The sequence below is a fragment of the Cucurbita pepo genome, chromosome LG16 (assembly GCF_002806865.2).
Source record: "Cucurbita pepo subsp. pepo cultivar mu-cu-16 chromosome LG16, ASM280686v2, whole genome shotgun sequence".
Classification (NCBI taxonomy): Eukaryota; Viridiplantae; Streptophyta; class Magnoliopsida; order Cucurbitales; family Cucurbitaceae; genus Cucurbita; species Cucurbita pepo.
The window spans coordinates 4,420,095-4,432,976 of record NC_036653.1 but is presented as its reverse complement, the minus strand read 5'-3'; the positions used below and the strand labels follow the sequence as shown (position 1 = coordinate 4,432,976).

The 12,882-nt window shown below is 36.4% G+C and overlaps 2 protein-coding genes across 2 annotated transcripts; both read right to left on the bottom strand.

Moving 5' to 3' along the window:
* Window positions 1–974: 974 nt before the first annotated feature.
* Window positions 975–5,669, bottom strand: LOC111777638 (putative proline-rich receptor-like protein kinase PERK6). Its single transcript, XM_023657324.1, has 8 exons — window positions 4,634–5,669; window positions 4,002–4,544; window positions 3,815–3,901; window positions 2,918–2,989; window positions 2,720–2,795; window positions 2,474–2,621; window positions 2,236–2,397; window positions 975–1,352 (listed from the first exon to the last, which is right to left on the bottom strand). The coding sequence occupies exons 1-8, from the start codon at window positions 5,277–5,279 to the stop codon at window positions 1,071–1,073; spliced, it is 2,016 nt and encodes a 671-aa protein (XP_023513092.1). The 5' UTR covers window positions 5,280–5,669; the 3' UTR covers window positions 975–1,070.
* Window positions 5,670–6,993: 1,324 nt separating this feature from the next.
* On the bottom strand, window positions 6,994–7,698 carry LOC111777788 (organ-specific protein S2-like). Its single transcript, XM_023657503.1, has 2 exons — window positions 7,628–7,698; window positions 6,994–7,470 (listed from the first exon to the last, which is right to left on the bottom strand). The coding sequence occupies exons 1-2, from the start codon at window positions 7,670–7,672 to the stop codon at window positions 7,198–7,200; spliced, it is 318 nt and encodes a 105-aa protein (XP_023513271.1). The 5' UTR covers window positions 7,673–7,698; the 3' UTR covers window positions 6,994–7,197.
* Between the last annotated feature and the right edge of the window lie 5,184 nt (window positions 7,699–12,882).

Sequence of the window (12,882 nt, the reverse complement as noted above, 5' to 3'; positions counted from 1 at the left end):
TAGTTTACTATTATAATCTCGAGTATATGATGTCATAATTTCTAATTTTTCCGTCTTTTTAGGAATTTTTAAAGAAATATTGTTATATTGTCTCGTATCCGTATTCAATATCAATCAGTATCATTCTGGAACAACGCTCTTTTTCAAATCTCTCAACCAATCTATACGACTTCATAGGGTAGTTTTTGTTAAAACTCGAGCCAGAACAATGTTTTCTTTCAATTCTCTCAACCAATGGATACGACCTCGTTGGGTAGCTTTTGCTAAAACTCAAGTAGGAACATCGCTTTCTTTCAAAACTCTCAACCAATCGATATGACTACGGAGGATAGCTTTTGCTAAATCTCGAGCAAGAACAACGTTTTCTTTCAAACCTCTCAACCAATCGATACGACCTCGGAGGGCAGCTTTTGCTAAAACTCGAGCAAGAACAACGTCTTCTTTCAAACCTCTCAGCCAATCGATACGACCTCGAAGGGCAACTTTTGCTAAAACTCAAGTCAAACTAATGTTTTCTTTCAAACCTCTCAACCAATCAATACGACCCTGGAGGGCAGCTTTTGCAATAACTCGATCAGGAACAATGTGTTCTTTCAAACCTCTCAAGCAATCGATACAACCTCGAAAGGCAGCTTTTGCTAAAACTCGAGCAGGAACAATGTTTTTTTTCAAATCTCTCAACCAATCAATACAACCTCGAAGGAAAACTTTTGCTAAACTCGAGCAGTTTCTCGAGAACTTGCTTCTAATATGAAATTTTAAGTATTTAGCGATCTTTTCGTTATTTCCAAGAATACCCCCGAGTAAGGAATGTTATTAGCTTCTCCCTCCTCTTCTTAATCAACTTTTAAAATATATATATTTAGAAGATTAAAATTTAATTTAAAAAAAAAAAAAAAGGAATTTGGTAAGATTTTTAGAAGTTACTATTAGTCAATCAGTTGACTTTTTTAATTATATTAATTGACCACGAAACTACAAACTGTAATAAATACTAATAATTTAAAGTGATGAAATTACACTAAGGTAAGGGGAGAGAATCCATCGACCGGCCGGTCCAAGCTTTTTACTTAGGTGGTCCGTACGTTTGGGGATGACTGGCGGCCGGGCTTCAAGCTGATCTCGCCGCTTGTTGCCGACGGGTTTAGTCCATACTCGCTAGTGCCGCCGCAATCGCTGCTTATTTCCTCCCGGCTGTCCATCGCTTTCTTTTGGAGCCTCTTCACGTCCGCGGTATCGGAGCTTGTGTCGTTCTCCGAGGTCGTGCTTGAGCCGAAGTACGAGCTCTGCCCCGCCTTTACTCCGTCGCTCATATCCTCCAGTGACACGTCACCTTCCAAAGCTCTCACCACCTGCTTTCCATACCGTATATACAGGTGAAAGTTCTCTATTTATAATCATTTACAAAATATATAAAAGATCAATAAATGTATATAAAATATTTCATTGAAATGGGAAATATGATACTCGATAATATGATACTCAAGACAAATATCTAGATATTTGTATATAATAAATGGTCAAATATGGTAGATATGTTAAAAGTCTAAATATTCTTAATCATATCAGATATTTGACTGTAATAAATAATAAAATATAATGTATAGCTATGTATACTGTAATGGAAGTTTAAATATCCTCAATCATATCAGATATTTGACTGTAATAAATAATAAAATATAATGTATAGCTATGTATATTGTAATGGAAGTTTAAATATCCTCAATCATATCAGATATTTGATTGTAATAAAGGGTCAAATATAATCTATAGCGGTGTAAACTGTAATGGAAGTCTAAATATTCTCAATCATATTAGATATTTGACTGTAATAAATAATCAAAGGTAATGTATAACTATGTAAACGGTAATGGAAGTTTAAATATCTTCGAATAATATCATATATTTGACTGTAATAAAAGGGTCAAATATAATCTATAGCGGTGTAAACTATAATGGAAGTCTAAATACTTCCAATCATATTAGATATTTGACTATAATAAATGATAAAATATGATGTATAGCGGTGTAAACTGTAATGGAAGTCTAAATATCTTTAATCATATCAGATATTTGACTGTAATAAATGATCAAATATAATGCATAGTTATGTAAACTATAATGGAAGTCTAAATATTTTCAATCATATCAGATATTTTGACTATAATAAAGGATCAAATATAATATATATATATATATATGATAAACCATAATTCAGAACTAAATATTACAAACCTGACTCATTTTGGGACGGCGTCGAGCCGAATGACGGATACAAGCGGAGGCACAAGCGACCATGCAGCCCATTTCGGGGGCGGTGTACTTCTTCTCCAACCGTGGATCAGCCAGCACCTCATAGTTTGCTTCCTTCATTGCTTGCATGCACAGAGGTCTCGCCTACGTTCACAATCCAATTAATTATCTTTTTTTATAATTTAATTCTATAAACAAATTATTTAAATAAATTCCTAACCCAATCTACTAAGCTTTCCTCCATGAACTCCCCCATTGTGTCCATTGGTCGCCTTCCGGTGATCAGTTCCAAAAGCACTACTCCAAATGAAAATACGTCTGATTTCTCTGTTAGCTTCCCCGATGATGCATATTCCGGAGCTAAATATCTGCATATCATTAACTCATTTTAAAACCTACCCATTTTTCAAGGCAATGATTTAATTCTCGTACTGTAATAAATGAATTGGAAAAAGATCTAGCGTACCCAAATGTGCCCATGACACGAGTCGATATGTGAGTATCGTTGCCTTGATTGAGCTTCACCAACCCAAAATCAGCCANAAAATAAAAAATAAAAATAAAAAAAATAAAAAAAATAAAAAAAATAAAAAACATTATTATTAATTAATAATGAAAGATATTAATTTCTTTAAAACTACGATAATTAACGTTTATGCTTATACCTTGGCTTCGAAACTCATGTCTATGAGAATATTTGCAGTCTTGATATCTCGATGAATGATGCGAGGATGACCTGCAATTAAAATATAGGGTTAAATTATAAATTTAGTTCTAGTGTTTATTTAATTTATAAGTGTTTAATAAATTTCTAAAGTTTAAAATAAATTAATATATTAAATATAAATTTAAAATTTATATTTAATAAAACCCCAAACATTCAAATTTTTAATTATTATGTATGAATAGAGGTATAGCGCTCCTCCGCTGACAAATGCCCTCCTTTTGTCTTCACTTTGTGGTCCCAAACCGAGACATATGGTTTTGGATTGATTCACAGGTCTAGCTGCACTAGACCGGTATTGATTCATCAGCAATATCCCTAATTCTTAGAATAAGCGTTGCTAGTATAGTCCATTCACAGTTAACTTACCACCAACGAAGATTTTCTCGTCCAGGTTCGAGCCCGACTAAGCCTACCACCCCTTCCCTTATCTTCACCTGATACAAGGCAGTCGAAGTCCCCGCCACCCTGCAAATCTCAATCTAGCGACGGGAAACCGCTAAAAAAAGATTGAACATGTGGGAGGATCCGAACGAATTCGTTCATACGGTCCAATAACTAAACCATTCCAAACTACCCAACCTAAACTATAAAGATTCAATTGGGTTAGATTTTTTTTTTTTTCAATTTCAGTTGAGTTGAATTTTTTAATCGAATTAATCTGACCAATTTGAAAATACTTTACTTTTAAAAAGATTAAAAATATTTTTAACATTTGAATTTTTGTGAAATTTTAATTATTAATATAACGTATAATTTTTTAAAGGGTAATTAAAAATAATAATAACAAAATAATTTGAATATTAAAAATATTAATGTATCAAAATGAATGCTTACAGTCTTCGTGGAGATAGGCGAGGCCCTTGGCTGAGCCCAATGCTATCTTCACCCTGGTTGGCCAGTCCAACGGTGACTGCCCCTTGCCTATAATTTTACACATTTAAAAAATATTCTTAAATTATGAAATTAGAAAATAATAATAATAATAATAATAATAATAATAATAAATTATGTAATAACGTACCGCGAAGGTGGAATTGGAGGTTGTTATTAGGGACAAATTCGTAAACCAACAACTTCCGTTCACCGGCGATGCAATGTCCGATTAACGACACCAAATGGCGGTGGTGAACGCGGCTAATGATCTCCACTTCCGCCGCGAATTCCCGACCTCCTTGACCACTTCCCGATTTCAGGCTCTTCACTGCAATTTCCTTGCCGTTAGGCAAAACTCCTTTGTGAACGTACCCGAATCCCCCTTGCCCTAACAGGTTCGCCGGAGAGAATCCCCCCGTCGCTGCCATCAGCTCGTCGAATGTGAACGTGCACTTATTGAACCCTAGCGCCACCGACGGGTGAGGCGGCGGCAACACCGGCCCGTGTGGCCCCGAGTTATTCGAACTCATATCACTGCTAACTATTCCCAACGGCGGAGGAGTCGGCGGCGGAGGCGGCGGCTGCGGCCATTCTCCTCCTTGCCCTCCGCCGCCGACTGGCGTTATGTTCACGACGTGTTCGTTTTGGTTGTTCCAGTTGTAATTCATTCTCATGTAATATGGATCCCCACCTGAATTTTACATCGCCGATCAATTTCGTTTCAGCTACCAAAGATTTATTAAATAGATTTTAAAAAATAAAAATAAATTAATTAATTACTTCTCGGAGAAGACGGTTCATCGAAGCCCATGGAATCACTATTTTGGTTCTGTTTCTTTCGCCTGCAAGCGAAGAACATTAAAACCACGGCGAGTAGCATAAATCCTACCGCCACCGCCAGTCCTGTAAAGATCGGCAACGCATCGGCTTTAGAGCCGCCGGATGAGGAGTTTGCGGATTGGGAGTGATGCGTAATCGATTTCGGAGGAGGCGAAGGAGAATGCCTAGAGGAACCGTGCGGCGGCGGAGGAGATGGAGGAGATGAAGATTTCGAATCTTGACGTCGTGGCGGTCGGGGTGAAGAAGAGGAATCAGGAGGCGTCGGCGGCGGCGATGCGTCCGCCGGAGGTGGAGGAGAATCGTTCGACGGAGGTGGAGAAGAATCAGACGGCGGAGGCGGAGAGGAACCAGACGGCGGAGGCGGAGAGGAACCAGACGGCGGAGGCGGAGAGGAACCAGACGGCGGAGGCGGAGAGGAACCCGACGGCGGAGACGGAGAGGAACCCGACGGCGGAGGCGGAGAGGAACCAGACGGCGGAGGCGGAGAGGAACCAGACGGCGGAGGCGGAGAAGAATCAGACGGCGGAGGCGGCGGCGACGATGAAGAATCCGAGGTAGGCGAGGGAGAATCCGATGAAGAAGACATTAGAAGAGTTTCCGGCAAAAGACTAGTCGTTGAATGGCGCCGGAGAAACTCTCGCCGGTCCTCCCAGACGACGCCGACCTGAGGAAATCGGGAAGTAAATTAGGGATTCTGGAAGGACGGAGACAGAGAAAATGGGTAATAATCCCATGGAAGAAACGGAGAAAACCGCAGTTCTTGTTTTCCGGCTTAACCGCAGTTCTTCTTTCCCGGCTTAATTTGGGGGTTCGTTGGCTCCAGATCGCCGCCTGCAAAAGGAGGTTAAGGAAAATTCTGTCTCCTTCCATGGAGTTGAAATTCCAGCCATTTCTTCCAAGATTTTTCAGGCACAGCGCCTTCCTCTGTTCCGCTACATTCATGTTGTGCCTGTAAATCATCAGCTCCAACAATGGAGGCCGGTATGCTCTGCATCATTCCCCCCTCATTCTATTATTGGATTTTATATTTTTCTTAAAATTATATTTATTTGAAATAATTCTAATTAACTTAATAACTGGGTCAGCCCATTGGGCCTCCTCACAAGCCCAATAATCCATATGTTCGACTTATGTCGTTACGAATTCAAAACTACCCTCGAGACCTAGAAGACCACTTTAGAACCTCGGGACGGAAGAAAACGATCCCTTAGCTGACATGAGCTAGTACAATTCCCTTTCTACTTTGGTGAGATACCGTTGAGCTAGGCAAGACACTGATTAGGGTCGTATTACATGGTGGATCCGTTTTATGGTAGGATGTTGATCACGCGGGTAGGTCAAGGTTGCCTGTATGGCGGGTCCGTCCTATGGAAGGATGTAGACCACGCAGATGACCTGTTCGAGCTGGTTTGTATTAGGGGTAGCGCCCACAATTTTTAGGTGACTTCATGGCCTGTAAGACGGGTTCACTTGCTAACTTTCCCATAGACGATGAGTAGGCTAGTGTTCACCATGATGTCTCCTGCATTGGTACAGAGTTTTATGAGGTTGCGCCTTATCCTCAGACGCCACTATGAAGGTTAAGTTCTTCTACCCCGAGTTGTATACTGAGAGTACTGAGACTCGATGATCTAGAGTATAACCGGTGGTTTTCTCCTAAGACTTGGATGTGATAAGAGCCTACAAGTAGGTTGCTTACTAAGTATATTTATACTCACCCCTTTCTACTATTTTTATTTTCAGGTCCGTGAAGTTATAAATCGTGGCGTTAGGGTGTTCAGGAGCTCAAAAATCACAAAGGAAATGTCGACCCGAGTCGTCTGTATAGTTTACTTACACATAGTTGTCATTTATCATACTACGTATCTTGATCCTTTTTTCCCCTGGTACGAACTTAGTTCATGTATAGTTTCATTCTTGTTACTTGTAATGTTTTAAACTTGCCGAAAAATTTTATAACTAAAATTTGTTACCTATTTCTTTCATTTTCATGCATTGCATAGTCTGTTGAGTCACTCCCGGACTTTCAATGCTTCAAAATTTCGAGACGTGACATTCACAACCCAACTCAATCCAACCCATGTGTACTCCTCAAGTAAGTCATATATTCGCCTATTAAAATACATAGTTCCAAGAAATAAGTATCGAATAACAGTCACTATGACACCAGCCTCTCGACAACCTTCAATCCACTACATAAACAACACTCGAGGAAGCCACCATTCGAGAGAAAAAAACGACAAATTATTTAAAATTTATACTTCACTAATTATCAAGAACCACGTGTCGATCATTGAATCGAGTACAAACAACCCCAATTCATCATACAAACACAAGAGACAAAAAGAAAGAAGAATCCCAAGACCTCAAACCCCAAAAACCCATCAAAAGAAACCACACACTAAATGTATTAATTTACACAAACATGAAAAGCCTAGTAAGTTATTCTTAACCACAACACTTCCCCCGGCAGACATGCACACATGGGGCTTAGAAGGGTATCATCATGGTGCTGAATTGGCACCGGTGGGGTTGAATTTGATATCAATATTACGCCTAGGAGTAGCAGCCCCATGGCCATGAGCATGAGCATGAGCATGGTATATAATAGCATTTGGATGAGGATCAAAGTTGTTCATAAACCGTTGCTTTTGATTCTCCACCATTGAATCATCAAACAACAGCTCTTTCAACATCTCTGGAATTTCTTCATTTTTCATCATCTTTTTCCAATACTTCCCTTGATCTTTCCTGCTTCCATCGCTTACATCTACGAACTAAATTATAAAAAACTCGTCAAATTTCGTAACGAAAATGAAAACCATCGATCGATAACTGTTTGTTCTTCGACTAACGAAATCAAAATCAATTTTTTTTTTAACTTCGATCGTAATATTCATAAATCTAAACCGATCAAATCGATCGAAAGCTTACCAGAACAAGAGAAAGGAGAAGAAAGAAAGCAAGAGACAGCTTCATGTTGGACAGCCACAGGTTTAACCATGGTTGAGTTTACCATTTTATAGACAAAATTTGTGGGTCAAAACATTTAAATAATTTAATTATTGGAAGTACACTTATCATGAATATTATTTATATATATATATATTTTTTTTTTTTTAAACTATTATTTTTAATCATTAATTTTCTAGGGTTTTGGANTTTTTTTTTTTTTTTTTTTTTTTTTTTTTTTTTTTTTTTTTTTTAATTATAAAAAATCCCTTTTCTCGGTCAACCAAAAGAAAAATATATATTTTTAGATCTGGAGAACACGAGCTAGCTTAGATGAAAACAGTTGACTTAAAAGTTTAAAAAACGGAATGCTCGAGGAGCTTTTGGCATTGGAGAAGTTAGTTGAGGGTGCGAGGTAGACCTTCGAGCCCTTTTGCTCCGCTCGGTGTTGAATTCTGAGACCTAAATTTTTNGGTTTTTTTTTTTTTTTTTTTTTAGCGGGTTTTGAGGTCCAAAACTATATGTTATAATAAGCTCTTAAACCCTAATTATGAACCAAAGTATTTATTTGATTCTAAATTAGTTTAAGTTATTTTAACTTCTTAAATAAGTTATAAATCTTATTATTAATATTCATATTCATGTAACGTTTAATTGATATATTTAGACGAATATATCCACAAATATTTATATATATATATATATATATATAATTAATTTATTGTAAAGTGAGTCAGTTTGAGTTTGTGCATTGAACTGTTACCCACTGAATTTGATGATGGGATAAATAAATAAATAAATAAATAAAATAATAAAATAATAATAAAAAAAAGCAAAAGGGGCCAAAAGAGCAATTAACTTTGGTTTTTGGGCTAAATAGANAAAAAAAAAAAAAAAAAAAAAAAAAAAAAAAAAAAAAAAAAAAAAAAAAAATATATATATATATATATATATAAATAATCATAAAATTAAATATTTATATATATAATTTTATCGTAAGTAAAAATGTATATTTTAAAATTAACAATAAATTTAGACTCAATTTAATTCTACTGGAACCCAATCCAAACGATATGGATTGAGTTGGGTTGATGGAATTTTTCGAGTCATTGAAGTTATTGAACACCACCCGTAAAAATGAGTGGATGATAAAAAAAAAATTAATAAAAAAAATAAATAAAGATACATTTATGTATATCCTGAGAAAAGTATGCATAAGTTTAAATTTTAATATCGCGACGAATAACGAGTCACAATACAAAAATATAACTAACCTGAAAAACGTTCATTCTTTCTTATTATCATTGACGTTTCGCGTTCTCCTCGAGAGACATCAAAAGAACCCTGAATTATAAAAGTTGTTGTCATTACAATTTCATCCTTGAACGTTTTAAGTTTGAAAAATATAAATTATGCTCAATTATAGCTTCAAAAATATCTGAAGTTGCGGAAGTTATAAAATATGTAGAAAATTGTTGCAATCCAACGCTAAACTATTCTGCCAAGTAACTTACATTATTTATCTATTTCGAAAACGCGTTCGTTATTGAAATTCATTACTATTTTATTATACTATATTAAAACGTCGCAATCTCAAACCTAACCCGAGGATTTATTAAAGCTATGAGTTTGAACATGTTTATGATATTAAACTTAATATGTTTGGTGCTTCAAAGGGCCAATTTTGATGCTATGTTTGAGAGGAAATGTGCACCACATTGTTCAAGAGAGTAAGCACTAAACAGCTAAAATGGCTTACTTTTGTATGATAGAATGAACTGTTTTATTTGACTAAACAATGTTTGGTCAACTTTATTGTTCTACTTGAAGAAATGATCATATGGGTCCTTTGATAGATTGCAAATTTGATATGTCCTTTGTGTTTTGTTAAGCTATTTGACTCGGAAATATAATTTTGATTATTATATTGTTCGAAAATGTGAAGTCAAATTTATGATTGGTGTTTTTTTTTAGTGCAATAATGTGAAGTGAAGATTTGAATCATACCCGTACTGAAAAGACATGTTTTTGTAACGACCCAGTCCACCGTTAACAAATATTGTTCTCTTTGGACTTTTCCTTTCGGGGTTCTCCTTAAGGTTTTTAAAACGCGTTTGATAGGGTGGAGTTTCTATAGACTTATAAAGAATGTTTCGTTTACCTCTCTAATCGATGTGGGATCTCACAATCCATCCCGATATCGAGTGGTGTGCTAGCGAGGATGCTGAGCCCCGAAGGGGGGTGGACATCGAGCAATGTATCAGTGAGGACACTGGTCTCGAAGAGGGGGAGGATTGTGAGATCCCACATTGGTTGGAGAGAGAAACGACGCATTCTTTACAAGGGTGTGGAAATCTCTCCCTAGCAGACACGTTTTAAAAACCTTGAGGGGAAGCTCGAAAGAAAAAGCCCGAAAAGGACAATATTTGCTAGCGGTGGGATAGGGTCGTTAGAGTATTTGTCAATGCTAAATAGGAAAACGTCAGAAAGAAGTAATGCTGACGACATTTCACTGTTAAAAAAGGAAAAACCTTGAGCTTTTACTGTAAGTGAACTTACTGTTGGAACGTCTACGGACTAAGTTGGATGAAATTGTATATTGCATGAATGACACCGACACTGTGACCCTTATTTATGTGTTATTAAATTGTTGTGACATATGATGTATGTACTTTCATGTATGCTTGAGTATGACTGATATGTTGATACAACCATGCATAAACCTAGTCAGACACCACGATGAATAATATAATCTAGCATGATTGAAACACCATGCCTATATATGTAAGATCCCACAACGGTTGGAGAGGAAAAAAAAACAATATTTATAAGAGTGTGGAAACCTCTCCTTAGCAGACATGTTTTAAAAACCTTGAGGGAAAGTCCGGAAGAAAAAGTCCAAAAATGACAATATCTGCTAGCGGTGAGCTTGACCCATTACAATATATGTACATCTCTTAAAGAATTCAAGCCACGTTACGAAAACGAACACACCTAATTGGTCCATGTGCATGTACATGTACATAGATCATGTGTAGCGAAGTACTATAAATCCAACCCTACCTGAAAAAGAAAGTAGAATCCAAAGAATTTTACGTCATGACATGTCTATAGTAACAGTTTTATTCAAGTTCTGTCGATGTTAGCTACAAACTCAACGGAAATAAGATACGCACAACGTGACCAAATCTTTTATGCACTCGAGACAAGTTGAGATGGCTAAGTCATAAGCTATACAACATGTTTCATGGACTTGGACTCAACCACTCATAACATATTTGAATTTGGCTCCAAAAAGTGCTATGGATTTGTGGGTTAGGGTTCCTTTATAGAGGTGATGAAGGCATAATTTTAAATGGTATGATGAGTTCTTGGGTGCCATTTTGATTTGATGGAAGTGACAAGGGAGCAATATGGGCTCCAAAGTCAACCATTTTGGTGCTATTTACAATGGTTGACTATTGTTTTTAAATATTAATTATTTTTTTAGTATTTATATAATAAATTGGGAAGGGTAAATTTGACATTTCACCCATTTTTATAATTTATATTTATATTTTATATTCATGATCACTTAGAAAGTACAACTATGCTTGATTAGTACATTCTAAACAACTTGACTCAAGCATGATTAAGAAAATAAAAAAAACAAAACAACCTTATTTTTTGAGAAAAAGAATCGTCTCTCAAAAGGGTAAAAGGGTAAAAGTGTTTTAAACTTTCAATTTTGTGTCTAGTAAGTTCTGGATCAATTTCCGAATGAAAATGATTCTAAAAATAAGATGATTGAGGGACACACCTCGAATTTCGGAGAACCAAAATATCCGATGTGACTTACAAACTGTGTGGTAAAAATGAATTACTGTTTTGCCCTCACTCGAGAGGTGAGTGAGGGAAAAATTACTATTTTGCCCCTGTTGACTTTGACCCATTTTTTTTCTAGGTTCTTCGAGGCGTCCCGAGTACTTGGTTTTGGTCAATCTTATGTTGGTTGACTTTTTGAAAATTTTGAAGTATGTGATTGAGAACAAAACATGCTGAAAAACCCTTTGTTAGTTTATGGGGATTGTCTTCACTCTTATAAGACCGGTATATAAAAAATCATTCAAATTTAATAAAAAAAAAAACTGTAATTATCTAATAATTGATTCTCACATTTCTCTTTGATTTACCAAGAATGGTCAAATTGATTCACTTTTATGAACGGTTTAAAATTTTAATTGATACAATTCCAACAATTATAAAGTTCGACTCTTTAAAATAATATAATTTAACATCTTATTCACTGTTCGGGCTGACTTTTCCTACCTTCTTTCAAGTATTGCTATGGTCTTTACCCTAATAATTACTATAAACGAGAACAAAATTGAATAAAATGACAATACAGATATCGTGTTCTTATGGACGAAGAACGAGATGTTTACCTAAATCTCCCATTAAAATGTTTAATTAGAAGTCAACCTTTTTTTTCTTTTTTTTCCACATAGAGATATAAGTTGTTCTTGAGTTGATGAATGTAATTAGGTATGCATTATACAAAGCTACACCACCCAACAATAAGGTATGTGAACCTTTAATCATTTTCTCTAACAATGAGTGCATTTTGAAGTGAAATCTTTTGTTTTAGCCCACTAATATTAATATGCTCTATCTACCTAGATTATATTAGGTATNTTTTTTTTTTTTTTTTTTTTTTTTAAATTATCGATATTGGTTTCCGAGATTTTTCGTGCATAATTTTTTAGGTTAATTTACGAGTTCCGCTTGTGTGAATTTTGATTGTGTAACAGTGAAAGCCCATCGCTCCAACGATGTTAGGAAGAGTTCCACTCTCCAATTGATGTGGGATCTCACAATCCACTTCCTTGGGGGCCAACGTCATTGCTAGCACACTGCCCGGTTCGTTCCCCTCTCCAACCGATGTAGGATCTCAGAATCCATCCCCTTAGGGTCCCAACATCATTGCTAGCACACTGCTCGTTTCGTTCCCCTCTCCAACCAATGTGGAATCTCACAATCCTACTCCTTTGGAGGCCCAACAGCAAGTGACATCGCTAGTATACCATCCAGTTTGTTTCCCTCTCGAACTGATGTGGGATCTCATAATCCACTCCCTTGGAGTCCTAACCTCATCGGCCCAATTCATTCCCCTCTTTAACCAATATGGGATCTCACAATCCACCTCCCTTGGGACCAGCGTCCATGCTGGCACACCACCTAGTACTTGACTCATACCA